The 15,861-nt window shown below is 48.8% G+C and overlaps 1 protein-coding gene and 1 long non-coding RNA gene across 9 annotated transcripts in view; one reads left to right on the top strand and one right to left on the bottom strand.

Moving 5' to 3' along the window:
• CTBP1 (C-terminal binding protein 1) overlaps window positions 1-15,630 on the bottom strand; it is a 52,287-nt gene extending 36,657 nt beyond the window's left edge. For 2 of the 8 annotated variants that reach the window (XM_077344042.1, XM_077344039.1), the window contains exon 1: window positions 15,430-15,603. Coding sequence is in view for 2 of the 8 variants with exons in the window: in XM_077344038.1 (XP_077200153.1) it covers window positions 15,430-15,469 (40 nt within the window). In the remaining 6 variants the exon portion in view is untranslated. Of the gene's footprint in view, window positions 1-15,037; window positions 15,197-15,429 lie in introns of those variants that run through there. The other 6 variants (XM_077344038.1, XM_077344037.1, XM_077344043.1 and 3 more) reach the window with 6 other exon arrangements.
• Window positions 6,923-10,347, top strand: LOC143840467 (uncharacterized). Its single transcript, XR_013232201.1, has 3 exons — window positions 6,923-7,060; window positions 8,190-8,358; window positions 9,810-10,347. It is a non-coding gene; the product is annotated as an uncharacterized LOC143840467 (long non-coding RNA).
• Window positions 15,631-15,861: the final 231 nt, after the last annotated feature.

The raw sequence follows: 15,861 nt of genomic DNA, 5'->3' as shown, positions 1-15,861 counted from the left end.
GCTCCCCTGAGTGTCAATCCTGGACCAAGGAGGCAATGGGGAGGCGCGCTCCCATTGACTCCTTGGACGCCATTGCCTCTGCCTCGATGCGGGGAAAGGAGCAGGGCCGCCGCGTCGAAGACGCAGTGGCCCTGCTCCTTTTCCCCCATCGAGCCGGAGGCAATGGCGGCCAAGGAGGCAATGGGGAGGCGTGCGAAGCCCTGCTCCTTTCCACCCGCCCAACTCTGCCTTCTCCCGGCCGCACCGAATGACAGACGTGGCGAGGCCACTCCAGCGGCCAGGAGAAGGCTGCCGCTAACTCGCCATCGCTGTCGGGGCCCGCCGCATTCTCCTCGCCATCGCCGCCGGGGCCCGCCGCCTTGGCCACCACTTCCTTGATGCGCCATGTGGCCGGCCACCTCCGGCCCGCCCGCAACCAGCGTCCCATGAGGACACGCCGCCGCCAGAGACAGGTAGGCCGCTTCCCGCTAATCCAGCCCCGGCCCCGCTTCAGCCTTCTGTTATCCGCTGGGGAAGGAGGATTAAGGCTTCTGCGGCCCCATGGACCCAGTCCAGCCCTACGCAGAAGCCTTTGGGAGTCGGGCCCGGGTCCTATGGCATCTAGCGCCCATTTTATTTTCAATTAAAATGGGCTTTAAATCTAGTTGGTAATATTGTAATAGCAAACAATGATTCAGTATCTCATATGTTTCCACTAAGATAAACTTTGTTAATAACACACTTCTTTCTGTTACAGTAAGTTACTGAGACACTACTCTGTCTCAAGCACACAAGTTCACGGAAGCCGCACAGAGATTCTGTTAACTGGCTCTAACTGACACTAACTGACAAAACAGAACAAAATTCTCCCAGCATGCACTGCTCTTCCAAGCAGAGTGCCTGCATGCAAGGATGCAAAACCTCAACACCCCTTTGTTCTCAAAGCTGTCTCTTGAAAAGGGTTGTTAAGGTTATTTGCCATCATCATGTTGGTGGGATAATACTTCAACTGTGTGGTGTCTTGTTCTGTATTTTACTACTGGTCCAAATGTTTCATATATTTGGAGAAATCCTTTTTGCTGCTAGTCTTGCTTTCCTTTTTGCTTACTAATCTTTCTACATCTCCTTCAGAATCTTGTTTTGCTTTAAATAACCATTTACATTCAATTCCTTTCTTGTTAGAGGGTAGTTTAATCAAGGTCCAAGTCTGGTTTTGTACAATGCCTTTACTTCTTCGTGTCACCTTTTCCCATTGTTAGCTTTTGAAGCTGGCATTCGCTCGACTTCTTTCCAATTTTTTGGTTCTGTTGGTAGAACTAACCATGCCGTGCAGAATAATCGTGGAGCTGGTACACCCTTATTTGGGAGTGATCTGGTTTGCACTACTTCCTGCATATAATCTGACACATCCTAAACCATATCCCCTTCTTTTGCTGCACTAGTTCAGTACTCTATAGCATCTCTTTTCTGGCCATTGCAGTGTTAGTCATCGTCTTTCTGGTTCTGACATACATATTTATGTCTTGAAACATGCTTCAATGAGAAGTTCTTGTAGATGAGTGACAAGTGGAGTGCCTCAAGGCCTCTGTGTTGTTCAACAAATATTTATAAATGATTTGGATTGGATTTGGAGGAAGGAATAGAGGAGGTACTTATTAAATTTGCATGTGACAATAAACTAGGAGGGGTAGCAAACATACCAGAACATAGAAACAGAATACAGGATGATCCTGACAGGCTAGAAAACTAGGCTAAAATGAAATTCAATAGTGATAAATGTAAAATTCTTCATTCAGGTAGGAAAAATCATATGCATTGCTATAGGATGGGAGAGATTGATCTTGGCAATAGTACATGTGAAAAAGATCTCAAGGTCTTACTTGGTGGCTAAAAAGGCAAATGGGATTTTGGGATGCATTAAAAGAAGTATAGTATCCAGACCATGTGAGCTGATGGTCTTTTGGTGTGGCAGGTTGTCCTCTCAACCAATATGCTGCTGTCGTCACTAGATTTCTTTCTTTGTTTATAATTATACCACTTCACTCCGTTCTGGTAGGACCTCACTTGGAGAAGTGTGTTTACTTTTAGGCATTAAAAGGTAGACAAACTGAAGCGTGCCCAGGGGAAGGCTAAAAAGATGGTGAGGGATTTGAAGACCAAGTCATATGACGAAAGGTTGACAGAGCTTGGTCTGTTTAACTTGGAGAGAAGATGACTAAGAGATGATATTTTCGCAAACCTCCAGAAGAAATTATTGACATAGCGGTTCCTCAGTAGAACAGGATTCCTAGGGAGATGATGTTCACCTTCTTTGGAAGTTTTTAAGCAGAGGCTAGATAGCCATCTGACAGAAATGCTGATTTTATGAACTTAGGCAGAGTATGGGTGAGTGGGCAGGAAGGGATGTGTCAGTGTTTGTCTCTTGTGGCCCTTCCTGTTGGGTGTGGATGGACAAACTCTAACGGAGAATGCAGAGAAAGCAGAAAGGCTCAGCGCCTATTTTACATCTGTTTTTTCCCACAGGTCAAAGGGTTTAGGCACATCTAGAGATGGCAGTAGCCAAGAGATAGTGTCTGGGTGGCAGGTTGACATGGACAGAGAGGTTGTCGAGAGGCATTTAGCTGCACTGGATGAGGTCAAATCCCCCAGGCCGGATGAAATGCACCCAAGAGTGCTCAAAGAACTTTCCAGAGAACTTGCACAACCCTTGTCCATCATCTTCGGGACCTCTTTAAGGACTGGAGATGTCCCGGAGGACTGGAAGAGAGCAAACATTATTCTGATCTTGATGCAAGGGATACACCTGGAGCCAGTTTGGTGTAGTGGTTAGGAGTGCAGACTTCTAATCTGGCATGCCGGGTTCAATTCTGCACTCCCCCACATGCAACCAGCTGGGTGACCTTGGGCTCGCCATGGCACTGATAAAACTGTTCTGACCAAGCAGTGATATCAGGGCTCTCTCAGCCTCACCCACCCCACAGCGTGTCTGTTGTGGGGAGATGAATGGGAAGGCGACTGTAAGCCGCTTTGAGACTCCTTCAGGTAGGGAAAAGCGGCATATAAGAACCAACTCTTCTTCTTCTTCAAAAAAGGGAGGAAGGATGACCCGGGAAACTACAGACCAGTGAGTCTGACCTCTGTTGTGGGGAAGATAATGGAGCAGATATTAAAGGGAGCGATCTGCAAACATCTGGAGGACAATTTGGTGATCCAAGGAAGTCAGCATGGATTTGTCTCCAACAGGTCCTGCCAGACCAACCTGGTTTCCTTTTTTGACCAAGTAACAGGTTTGCTGGATCGTGGAAATTCGGTTGATGTCATTTACTTGGATTTTAGTAAAGCTTTTGACAAGGTTCCCCATGATGTTCTGATGGATAAGTTGAAGGACTGCAATCTGGATTTTCAGATAGTTAAGTGGATAGGGAATTGGTTAGAGAATCGCACTCAAAGAGTTGTTGTCAATGGTGTTTCATCACACTGGAAAGAGGTGAGTAGCGGGGTACCTCAGGGTTCGGAGCTCGGCCCGGTACTTTTTAACATATTTATTAATGATCTAGATGAGGGAGTGGAGGGACTACTCATCAAGTTTGCAGATGACACCAAATTGGGAGGACTGGCAAATACTCCAGAAGATAGAGACAGAGTTCAACGAGATCGGAACACAATGGAAAAATGGGCAAATGAGAACAAGATGCAATTTAATAAAGATAAGTGTAAAGTTCTGCATCTGGGTCAGAAAAATGAAAAGCATGCCTACTGGATGGGAGATACGCTTCTAGGTAACACTGTGTGTGAACGAGACCTTGGGGTACTTGTGGATTGTAAACTAAACAAGAGCAGGCAGTGTGATGCAGCGGTAAAAAAGGCAAATGCCATTTTGGGCTGTATCAACAGAGGCATCACATCAAAATCACAAGATGTCATAGTCCCACTGGTCAGACCACACCTGGAGTACTGTGTGCAGTTCTGGAGGCCTCACTTCAAGAAGGATGTAGATAAAATTGAAAGGGTACAGAGGAGTACTCAAAGAACTTTCCAGAGAACTTGCACAGCCCTTGTCCATCATCTTCGGAACCTCTATAAGGACTGGAGCTGTCCCGGAGGACTGGAAAAGAGCAAACGTTATTCCGATCTTCAAAAAAGGGAGGAAGGATGACCCGGGAAACTACAGACCAGTGAGTCTGACCTCTGTTGTGGAGAAGATAATGGAGCAGATATTAAAGGGAGCGATCTGCAAACATCTGGAGGACAATTTGGTGATCCAAGGAAGTCAGCATGGATTTGTCTCCAACAGGTCCTGCCAGACCAACCTAGTTTACTTTTTTTGACCAAGTAACAGGTTTGCTGGATCGGGGAAATTTGGTTGATGTCATTTACTTGGATTTTAGTAAAGCTTTTGACAAGGTTCCCCATGATGTTCTGATGGATAAGTTGAAGGACTGCAATCTGGATTTTCAGATCGTTAGGTGGATAGGGAATTGGTTAGAGAACCGCACTCAAAGAGTTGTTGTCAATGGTGTTTCATCAGACTGGAGAGAGGTGAGTAGCAGAGTACCTCAGGGTTCAGTGCTCGGCCCGGTACTTTTTAACATATTTATTAATGATCTAGATGAGGGGGTGGAGGGACTACTCATCAAGTTTGCAGATGACACCAAATTGGGAGGACTGGCAAATACTCCGGAAGATAGAGACAGAGTTCAACGAGATCTGAACACAATGGAAAAATGGGCAAATGAGAACAAGATGCAATTTAATAAAGATAAGTGTAAAGTTCTGCATCTGGGTCAGAAAAATGAAAAGTATGCCTACTGGATGGGGGATACGCTTCTAGGTAGCACTGTGTGTGAACGAGACCTTGGGGTACTTGTGGATTGTAAACTAAACATGAGCAGGCAGTGTGATGCAGCGGTAAAAAAGGCAAATGCCATTTTGGGCTGTATCAACAGAGGCATCACATCAAAATCACAAGATGTCATAGTCCCATTGTATATGGCACTGGTCAGACCACACCTGGAGTACTGTGTGCAGTTCTGGAGACCTCACTTCAAGAAGGACGTGGATAAAATTGAAAGGGTACAGAGGAGAGCGACGAAGATGATCTGGGGCCAAGGGACCAAGCCCTATGAAGATAGGTTGAGGGACTTGGGAATATTCAGCCTGGAGAAAAGGAGGTTGAGAGAGGACATGATAGCCCTCTTTAAGTATTTGAAAGGTTGTCACTTGGAGGAGGGCAGGATGCTGTTTCTGCTGGCTGCAGAGGAGAGGACACGCAGTAATGGGTTTAAACTTCAAGTACAACGATATAGGCTAGATATCAGGAAAAAGTTTTTCACAGTCAGAGTAGTTCAGCAGTGGAATAGGCTGCCTAAGGAGGTGGTGAGCGCCCCCTCACTGGAAGTCTTCAAGCAAAGGTTGGATACACACTTTTCTTGGATGCTTTAGGATGCTTAGGGCTAATCCTGCGTTGAGCAGGGGGTTGGACTAGATGGCCTGTATGGCCCCTTCCAACTCTATGATTCCATGATTCTATGAGAGCGACGAAGATGATCTGGGGCCAAGGGACCAAGCCCTATGAAGATAGGTTGAGGGACTTGGAAATGTTCAGCCTGGAGAAAAGGAGGTTGAGAGGGGACATGATAGCCCTCTAAGTATTTGAAAGGGTGTCATTTGGAGGAGGGCAGGATGCTGTTTCTGCTGGCTGCAGAGGAGAGGACACGCAGTAATGGGTTTAAACTTCAAGTACAACGATATAGGCTAGATATCATGAAAAATATTTTCACAGTCAGAGTAGTTCAGCAGTGGAATAGGCTGCCTAAGGAGGTGGTGAGCTCCCCCTCACTGGCAGTCTTCAAGAAAAGGTTGGATACACACTTTTCTTGGATGCTTTAGAATGCTTTGGGCTGATCCTACGTTGAGCAGGGGGTTGGACTAGATGGCTTGTATGGCCCCTTCCAACTCTGATTCTATGATTCCTTGCATACACAGGGAATTGCTGATCACCACTTTGGGATGGTAGGTGAATTGCCTCCAGGCCAGGCTGGATTCTGGAGATTTTTGGTGGTGGGGGATCACTTGGGCATGAAACTGGGGTCACTACGGGTGGGCAGGTAGTTGTGAATTCCAAGTCCATGATTCTATTATTCTATTCTGGTTCATCATATGCTTTTTTAATGTTTTCTTTCTGATCAGTTTGCTTTCTTCCAATGAAGTAGTTTAATTGTGACTTGCTCTGTTCTGGAGTTCAACACTCTGTCCCTTGCATCCAGGTGTATAACCAAAGATGGATGCTTTTGTCCTGGGATCAATCATCGAACAGTCGGTCCTTGAGAAGTTAGAGCAGATGGTTGCAATTACTAAGAGTCAGCATGGCTTTCTCAAAAACAAGACATGTTAGACTAACCTGATCTCTTTTTTTGGAAAAAGTTACTAACTTGTTAGTAAATGGGAATGCTGTGGACATAGTTTACCTTGATTTCAGTAAGGCTTTTGATAGGGTTCCCCATAATATTCTTATTGGCAAGTTGGCAAAATGCAGTATGGATCCTAGTACTGTTAGGTGGATCGAGAACTGGTTGACAGATGGCACCCAAAGGGTGCCTGTAAATGTTTCATCATCTTCTTGAAGAATCATTTATCTGAGTGTTGTGGCTTTGTGATGGTCTCCCTCTTATCTGGATTCCTGCAGGAGGGGGAATCTATGTGAAGACCTGTATCTTGGGTCCCAGTTTTGACAATGTTTTGATGAATATACTTTCCTGCTCAATAAATGAAATATTTTACTTCAAAGTCACAAGTTTGTTTTTCCTGGCAATTGAAGATCCTCGCAGGTAGTTGTGAGTGTCCTGCATAGTGCAGGGGGGTTGGACTAGATGACCCTGGAGGTCTCTTCCAACTCTATGATTCTATGTTGTCAGTTAGAATTTTTAGAAATAGATGCTGTTGGAGCTGCCGAGCTGACCTCTAGGAGACTTCTACCTGATGAGGACAGGAAGAAGAACTTAAAGTCCTGCCTCCCTGATGGAATGGTGGAAATCACCCAGATGATGTCCTTTTTTCCTTTAGAGGAGAAGGACCCCTCATGGTAAGTATCCAATGGTAATTTTATTGTTTCAAAATGAGGAGAAAGGAACAAAACTACAAATACATATTATAATCTAAACTGAACAATAAAGGTATAAATTAACCTCACTAGCTAGATCAAATTAAAATCAAAACTAAAATTCTTATTTGTATGTTTTCACTTTTATAGTGGGAAGCATATTTCTGTCCCCAAACTGATATGGAACTAACAAGTCATGTCAGTGATGCTATGAAGAAGTGTAGCTAGACTGACTGAGGTGCATGAGAATGAAATTCTGCTAAAATAGAGGAGGGGGCACAGGGGCCACCAATACTCATCACCTGTCATGTGTGATTCATGGTGTTTGCTAAAATTAGTCTGTCAACACTTCTCAGGGCCTTCGGGCTTTACACTTACATATATATCTTTAAACCACTCCACGGGAGTGGTAGAAATAAAGCCGTAAAGGCCCTTGAGGTGGGCCCTGTCTGGGATGGGGAAGGGTGGCCATTGGCCCCTTCCCCCTGGATTGACAACCAGAAGGCCCAATTGGGCCCTCTGGTTGTCAGTCCGCCGCCAAGGGGCCAATCGGCCCCTTGGCCCTGACTGATGAGTCGGCAGGCGCAAAATGCCTGCCGACACCCCCACACACATCGCCCGCCCTGACCTCCGCCATTACCCATTACCGGGTGGCCCTCCCAGCTTCAGCCCGGCAAAGGGACAGCCTGGCCGTGGCACAGCCGCGGCTACACTGTCCCTTTGCTGCAATGGGCGCTCCGGACCCGGCCTGGAGCCTGCCGGGCCTGTTGGGCTTCCTGCGCTGCGCCTGCCCCCGCTGCCTTCTTTCCAACCCTCCACATGCCCATTTTTAAAAATGGGCTTTGTTCCTAGTATATATATATATATATTAATGTAAAGGAAGTACATTTTAATAATGTCTGCAAAAACGCTGAATTTGTTTAAATGTAACAGTTAAATCATACTTGACTTTTTTCCTAATAAAATATTTCAGCTGAAGTATTTGTTGCTATTGGGACATAAAATAAACACAGCATACTTCTAAAATGTTTTTTAAAATATTTGTTTTTAAAAAAAGCAAAATTAGATCATGCTCCAAATCTTTCTAATTGTCTTGTTCCTATTTTTCCAGGAAACCCACATTACTGAGTGACTCTTGTGCAGAGATCCTGTTCCTTGGCGGTAGTTCACTTGCCCAAAAGCTGCCTTTCCAGCAACACTAGCTGGCCAAAGGGTCCCGTGGTTAAATCCAAACCAGGGAGATTCACAGGACTCCCTCTCTTGGTGTTTTTGGCCAGCAGGTTTGTGTTTTATCTGGCATAGGTTCAATTCCAGTTCCTGGCCCTCCTTTGAGTATGCTGTTTTGGATTATTTTATGATTTTTAATTGTATTTCAATTGCCTAAGGTTTTAATTCTTTTTCTGTTTGCTGCCTTGTAAATCCTGATTGCAGGGAAAGGTGGCATTAAAATGTTTTAAATAAACAAAAAACAAAAACTCAGTGGCTAAAAAGGGAAATGAAATTTTGGGCTGTATCAAACGGAGTATCCTGTCCAAATCACGGGAGGTGATGGTACCGCTTTCCTCTGCTCTGGTTCGGCCTCACTTGGAGTCCTGTGTTCAGTTTTGGGCACCCCAGTTGAAGAGGGATGTAGACAAACTGGAACGTGTCCAGAGGAGGACAACAAAGATGGTGGAGGGTTTGGAGACCAAGACATATGAGGAAAGGTTGGGGGAGCTTGGTCTGTTTAGCCTAGAGAGGATCTGATAACCATCTTCAAATATTTGAAGGGCTGTCATTATAGAAGATGGAACAGAGTTCTTTTCTTATGACCCAAAGGGTCAGTCAGAACCAATGGGCCGAAATTAATTCAAAATAATTTTTGGCTAAACACACAGAAAAAGTTCCTGACAGGACGGCTCCTCAGTGGAACATGCTTTCTCAGGAGATGGCGGATTCTCCTTAGGAAGTCTTGGAAGCAGGGGCTAGATAGGCACCTCACAGAAATGCTGATGTTATAAACTTAGGCAGATGGTGAGTGGGTGGGCAGGAAGGGCTGGGCCACGGTTTGTCTCTTGGGGCCCTTCCTTGCACACCCAGGGAATCGCTGATCACCACTGTGGGATGGGAGGTGAATTCCCTCCAGGCCAGGCTGCATTCTGGAGATTTTTAGGTGGGGGGGAATCACTTGTGCATGAATTTGGGGTCACTGTGGCTGGGCAGGGAGTTGTGAGTGTCCTGCATTGTGTAGGGAGTTGGACGAGATGACCCTGGAGGGATCTTCCAAATCTAGGATTCTATGATTCTCAGCGGGGCTGGACCCACAGTGAATGTGGCAGAGCCTCCCCTCCCTCTGCTTTCAGGAAACTAAGAGCAGCTGCCCTCCCTCCTTATAAGGCCCCTAACAACACCCCCACACATACTCTTACTTTATCCGCATCATCTTTCCCACACTCCTGACTTCAATTCTCCTCCTATTTCCACTTCTACAATCCCATTTCAGAATTCTGTGCAACACTACTTGAATTACAACTATAGCAAAATCCTGTGGTTTTGTTACTGTAGAGAGACACTGCCTGCTATGACTGGAACTGTCTCCTAGTTCTCTGTTACAGTGTTTCAGGGAACTTGTATCTGCTGTAGACCCCACACAGGAACTAAATGGTGATTTGCTGTTTTTTGCTCCTCCTGGGCAGTTCTGCTGCATTCTCCTTTGTGTAATGCCTTACTAAATGTTCATTAATATTGGCAGGGGACAGGAGGTTTCAGAATCTGACTGCAGTGCTGTTACGGTTGCCAGGTGCTGCAGGATTTTACAGCCTTGGAACAATGCAAACCCAGAGGCCGAGAGCGACACCACAGCTGTGTTCTGGCCTAGGAAGCAAGAAGCCCCACCTGGTCCTTCAGCTGCAGCCTCTGATGTGCTTGTCTTTGCACAAAAACCAATGGAACTGTCAGATTTCAAATAATGCATTTCCCCAGGAAGCTGGCTGATGTTCCTTTGGTGTATTATTTTTTGTTGGAAGTCTGCAGACTCCAATGGGTTTGTCAATGTATTGATATTTAAGAAGTATTTCTGCTATACAAAGAAGAAATGTCATGGCAATTCTACACGACCTAATGTGAAACTATGTTGGTTTTTGTATGCTGAGAAACCAAAAGAGAAAGGGGAAGAAAATACCTCCATCCAGGGGAAAAAAACCCCCAAAACAGGTAACCAAGAAGGCTGACATAACAACCCGATTACAGACTAAATATATTCAGGTGGTTTGAGTCCAGTGGCACCTTAAGGACAATAAAGTATAATTCTGCGATTGAGCTTTTGTGTGTATGCAAATACTCTGTTGGCAGGACTCAAACTTTGTGCTATCATAAATTATATAAAAATACATCACTTCTCCCCTTAAAAAAAAAAAGTAGGACCAGTTCATTAACTAGATAATTCCCTCCTTTATGACTGGAATAAATTAGAGCCACCCAAAATAATTTTTCAGATGATTGTCATTCCAGGCCCAAATATCTGAGTAAGAAAGGTCAGTATGAATCACAGCTCTATGTTGTGCATATTTATATTCAGGAAGTAAAATACAACCTTTCACTGTATTTTAATCTGTACCACTGAGGAAGACCTCATGGCTGAAATGCATTTAGTTTTAATGGATTTTTTTCACTATTTGTAATATATTTAAATCTCTGTTAATTTATCATATATAATCTATTAGCACAGCATTTATTCTGTTATTGAGCATCTGAAGCATTGACCAGTGACTCCTGAAGGCTCCTCCCCTGCTGCTACAGGCAGGCTAGCTCCTAGTTAGGCCTCTGGTCAGCCTTTTTGGTTACCTGATTATATTGAGAACTTGGCATTCAGAAAATGTTCTGCTCAAGAGGCGTGCAAAGCTCTTGAGGGATCTTTCAACTGACTAACCCCTGCCCAGCAGCACAGAAAAGAGATTCTGGGCCTTCTCCTAGGAAATGTTCTCAGTTTGGAGCCTCGTGGGTCGTAAGGTGGCATTCAAGACCTTGAGACTGTGGCTTAGACCAGGCCTTCCTCTAGGGCTGCCAGTGGGAGCTGTCCTTCCAGCAGCCGGCCTGCAATCTTCTCAGTGAGAACATCCGAGGGCAGTTTCAAATCCAATGCTCAACCTGGAAGCTTCGTATTTCGTCTTCGGAGCTAAGTTAGATTCATACAACTGAGACCGAAGCAGGTCCAGCAACATGAGCAAGCAGAACTTCTTTGGTTTATTAGACTAGAGGCCTGCTCCACCCCATCTTCTTTGGCCTGCCTTTAATCCGTCTAGGGTCATTTAAAAATCTCTGCGATACCAAATAAGTAAGGTAAGTAAGGCTGGCTTAGTGACCTTGACCTCTAGTCTACTGAACAGGAGAAGGTGGTTCCCTTCTGGTCAGTGCTGGGGCAGTAGCTAATCTTCTGAGCCACCATTTATTGCCAAATTTATTCTGAGCTGCATTTTAAATCCCTGAGACTGCTAGCCATTTTCCTGTAAGGTGAACAAACACAGTACTCAGGTGCACAGAAGCTGAATTTGTTGTTGTTAGTTGCGAAGTCGTGTCCGACCCATCGCGACCCCATGGACAATGATCCCCCAGGCCTTCCTGTCCTCTACCATTCCCCGGAGTCCATTTAAGTTTGCACCTACTGCTTCAGTGACTCCATCCAGCCACCTCATTCTCTGTCGTCCCCTTCTTCTTTTGCCCTCAATCGCTCCCAGCATTAGGCTCTTCTCCAGGGAGTCCTTCCTTCTCATGGGGTGGCCAAAGTATTTGAGTTTCATCTTCAGGATCTGGCCTTCTAAGGAGCAGTCAGGGCTGATCTCCTCTAGGACTGACCGGTTTGTTTGCCTTGCAGTCCAAGGGACTCGCAAGAGTCTTCTCCAGCACCAGAGTTCAAAAGCCTCAATTCTTTGATGCTCGGCCTTCCTTATGGTCCAACTTTCTCAGCCATACATTGCAACTGGGAAGACCATAGCCTTGACCAGATGCAATTTTGTTGGCAGGGTGATGTCTCTGCTTTTTAGGATGCTGTCTAGATTTGCCATAGCTCTCCTCCCCAGGAGCAAGCATCTTTTAATTTCTTTGCTGCAGTCCCCATTTGCAGTGATCTTGGAGCCTAGGAAAATAAAATCTGTCACTACCTCAATTTCTTCCCCATCTACTTGCCAGGAGGAAGCTGAATACACTATGGCAGTGGTCCCCAACCTTTTTATCACTGGGGAACAGTCAACGCTTGACAATTGTAAGGCCTGGGGGGAGGGTAGTCTTTTGCCGAGGGACATCGCCACTGCCTGAGCCCCTGCTCCACTTGCTTTCCTGCCACTGCCCCTGACTTCCCGCCGCCCACTGGGGGGTGCTGCTAGCAGCAGCTGTGCAGTGCCACGCTGAGGGGGAGTCCCAGCCATGGTTGCCACTGGAGAGCACTGGCGGCAGAGTGGCAGAGCATCCCCTGAGGCAGCAGCTGGGGGGGAGGATGAGAAGGAGCCACGGCCCGGTACCCACTGATCCACAGACCGGTACCAGTCCCCGGCCTGGGGGTTGGGGACCACTGCACTATGGCATAAAGGTAGAAAGCTCTCAGCCTCACATGACTCAGATTATTATTACTATTGCTATTACTAAATTTCTTACCTGCCACTCCCTATAAGGCTTGTGGTGGGTTGCATAAAACCCCCCAATAAAACTAACCCTTAAAACACAACCAAAAATTACAGTCAAATAAAAGTGCACAAAACAGTCAAAATACACAAGACGCAGTGGAATCGCAAGATAACTAAGCCCCATTCCCCTAATATAACCTCCCAAGGGGGGCAGAAAAAGGGGGGTCAATGACACCTTAGTCCCCATCAAACGAGCCTCAGAAGAACCTGGGGGGGGGGGTCCAGCTCTTCCCTAGCCTCAACCATAGACCTGGCGGAAGAGCTCCGTCTTACAGGCCCTGCAGAACGGCAGAAGCTTCTACATGGCCCTCAGCTCTTCCGGGAGCTCCTTCCACCAGGTCCAAATAAAGCATATAGTGAAAAGTGAAAACCTCGGAGGCCAATCCTTGGAATGTTTATTCTTCGTGGGCATTTTTAAAGCTACTTACAGATATTTCAGTGGTGGTTTTTACGGTTTCCATCCCATGACTAAAAGGTGACTAGGTAGGTTAGTATCAATGGCCCGATGACTGTGGTGGGACAATCAGAGGCACTAAACCTTTCAATGCCAGAACCAGGAGGCAACCTCAGGGGAAGGCCTCAGCCTCTTGGCCGTTGTTGGCCCTCCAGGGGAACTGGTTGGCCCCTGTGTGAGACGGGAGGCTGGACTCAATGACTTATTGGTCTGATCCAGCAGGGCTGTTCTGAGGTTCTTAGGAAGACCATGGCCTCTCTGCTCTGCTGCTGGACATCCAGAGGAATTGGTCAACCACTGTGTGAGGCGGGAGGCTGGACTAGATGGACTCTCCCTGGTCTGATCCATCAGGGCTCTTTTGATGTTCTTAGGAAGGCCTCGGCAGTGGTCCAGCAGTGGTCTTCTGATGTTTTCCTGTTACTTATCCAAGATGCAGCAGCAATCTGTTGTCATTCTAGATTTATTTACTCCAACTAATTGATGGGAGATATGAGTGTGAGAGAGGGGAAGGATGGGTCCATGATTTCTTTCAACTATACTAACAAGAAAGCCCATTGCAAGCAGGAATGCAATGGACGCTAGGACCCAGGGGACACTGGGAGGTGCAGATATCTGTGTGTCTCTCTCTCCCTCTGGTGTGCCTTGCAGCAGGAGGCGGAGCAGGTAATGAGGGTTTGTGCTTAGGAGGGAAGCAGGGCTGGTGTGCAGTTTGGGGCAGCTCTCTCTGTCTGTGTCTCTCTCCTTCCCTCACAGCAGGGGCGGCTCTCTCTGTGTCTCTCTCTGCCTCTCTCACAGCAGGAGCAATAGGAGGGAATGAGGGCTTGTGTTCGGTCTGGCAGGGCTCTGTGTGTCTCTCTCTGTCTCTGTCCAATCAGAGTGCAGCCAGCTGATTGCACCCTGATTGGCCCTATTCCAACTTGGACAGCCGGATATGTTCCACCCCCCAGGCTGTTCCACAAATATGTAGAGGAACCATGGAAACCATGGATGGATGGATGGATAAGGATTTCAATGTGCAAAATGTATATACTATGCTTTCTTTTTATTATGTATAAAATGCCAATGAAATGTTAATAATGGTATGAAATATTAGTTAACCAGCTCTTCTCAATCATAAAAGAAATGCCAGTAACAATGACCTCCCAAAGCAAATAAGAATATCTAAGGAATTATTATGATTTAGTTTAAATTTATATCATTAGATATTTCTCTAGACCGGTCACACACTGAAACTCCCCCAAAGCACGGTGTCATTAAGCATTCATGTCGATTTAAGTGAATGGGCCACTTAAAAGCAGGCAACCTTAAATCGACTAGTGGAACTCCAAGGGGGTCTGCCTAGCATCCCTGTCCCAGGGATTAGACACCCCATGGGGCGGCCCTAAAACATCTCCTCGACAACTCCGTTGCGGCTCCGCTGCCCACGCTATGAGGCTGCTGCAGCTGCCCTCCGCCTGGCCCTCGCGAGCCGCGCACCACGCCTGCTGCCCTCTGCCGAACCCTGGAGCGGCGAGGCGGGCGCGGGGGGAGCCGTGGCCGGCCGGCCGGCCTCCCTGCCTGCCAGGTGGCGGGGCCTGCTCAGCCCCGGGGCGCCCGGCGGCCTCTTGCGCCTTTTCCTCCTCCGCCGTCGGGGCCACAGCAGCGACCTCGAGAGACCTCGGGCCCCTGGCCGCCGCCGCCTCCTCCTCCTCCCCCGGGCCGCGCCTCGAGCCTCCGGGCAGCCTCTTCCGGCCACGGCCCGCCGCGCCTCCCCGGGCTCGCAGGCCCCGCCAGCCAGCCATCCAGCGGCGGCCCTCCCGGCCCTCTTGCTGCTCCGCGGCCCCGCCGGGGGTTGGGGGGCAGCCCGCTTACCGTGCGCCCGGGACGCTGGGCGGGAGAGGGCGAGGGCGCGGGGCGACGGCAGGGCCCTGTCTTCCTTGCCCGGAGGCGGCCTAGGCCGGCCCGGCCTTTCTCCGGCGCAGCGCCCGGCTCGGGTTACACAAAAGAGGCCGGAGCCCCTCGGCCAGCCGCGGCCACCGAGCGAGCGAGCGAGCGAGGGGAGGGGGGAGAGGGCCCCTCGCCCAGACACAAAGCCCGCCCGCCCCCCGCCCGCCCGGGCCCAGGCGACACAAAGGCAGGCAGGCAGGCGGGCAGGCGGGCGGGCGAGGCGGAGGCCGAGGCGGCAACAATGTAGCCCGCGGCGGGGGCGGGCGGGCGTTTGGCTGGCGGGCGCGCTCCCCTCCCTCGGTCCCCGCGTGACTCACCGAGCGGCAGGCCCTTGTTGAGCAGGTGGGAGCTGCCCATGGAGGAGGCGGCGCGCGCGGCGGGCACAGCTCCGGCGGGGTCTCGGGCGCAGTCCGGCGCATGCGGCGGCCCCGTCGCTCCCCCCCCTTCCTCCGCCTCTGCCTCCTCCCCCCCGAGGCAGCCCCGGACGCGCCGCACCCGCCAGCCCCTGTCCGCCCGCCCGCCCGCGAGAGGCCGGCCGAGCCCAGCGCGCACAGCCAGCCAGCCAGCCGGGCGGAGCTCCGCGCACGTCTCCGGGTTGCCGGCGCCTCCCCGCCCAAAAACCGCGCGGGCGGGCGAGGAGGGGGAAGGGCACCGCTGCCCAGTTGCGCCGTTCCTGGCTCCTGGCCGCCACTGCAGCGGGCCCGAGGGCATGAGTGGCCAGGCCGCCTTGGCCGGGCCCCGCCGGGCCG

This window comes from Paroedura picta, chromosome 6 (genome assembly GCF_049243985.1).
Source record: "Paroedura picta isolate Pp20150507F chromosome 6, Ppicta_v3.0, whole genome shotgun sequence".
NCBI classification, from domain to species: domain Eukaryota; kingdom Metazoa; phylum Chordata; class Lepidosauria; order Squamata; family Gekkonidae; genus Paroedura; species Paroedura picta.
The sequence above is the reverse complement of the archived record's forward strand: the minus strand, read 5'-3'. Positions and strand labels throughout refer to the sequence as shown.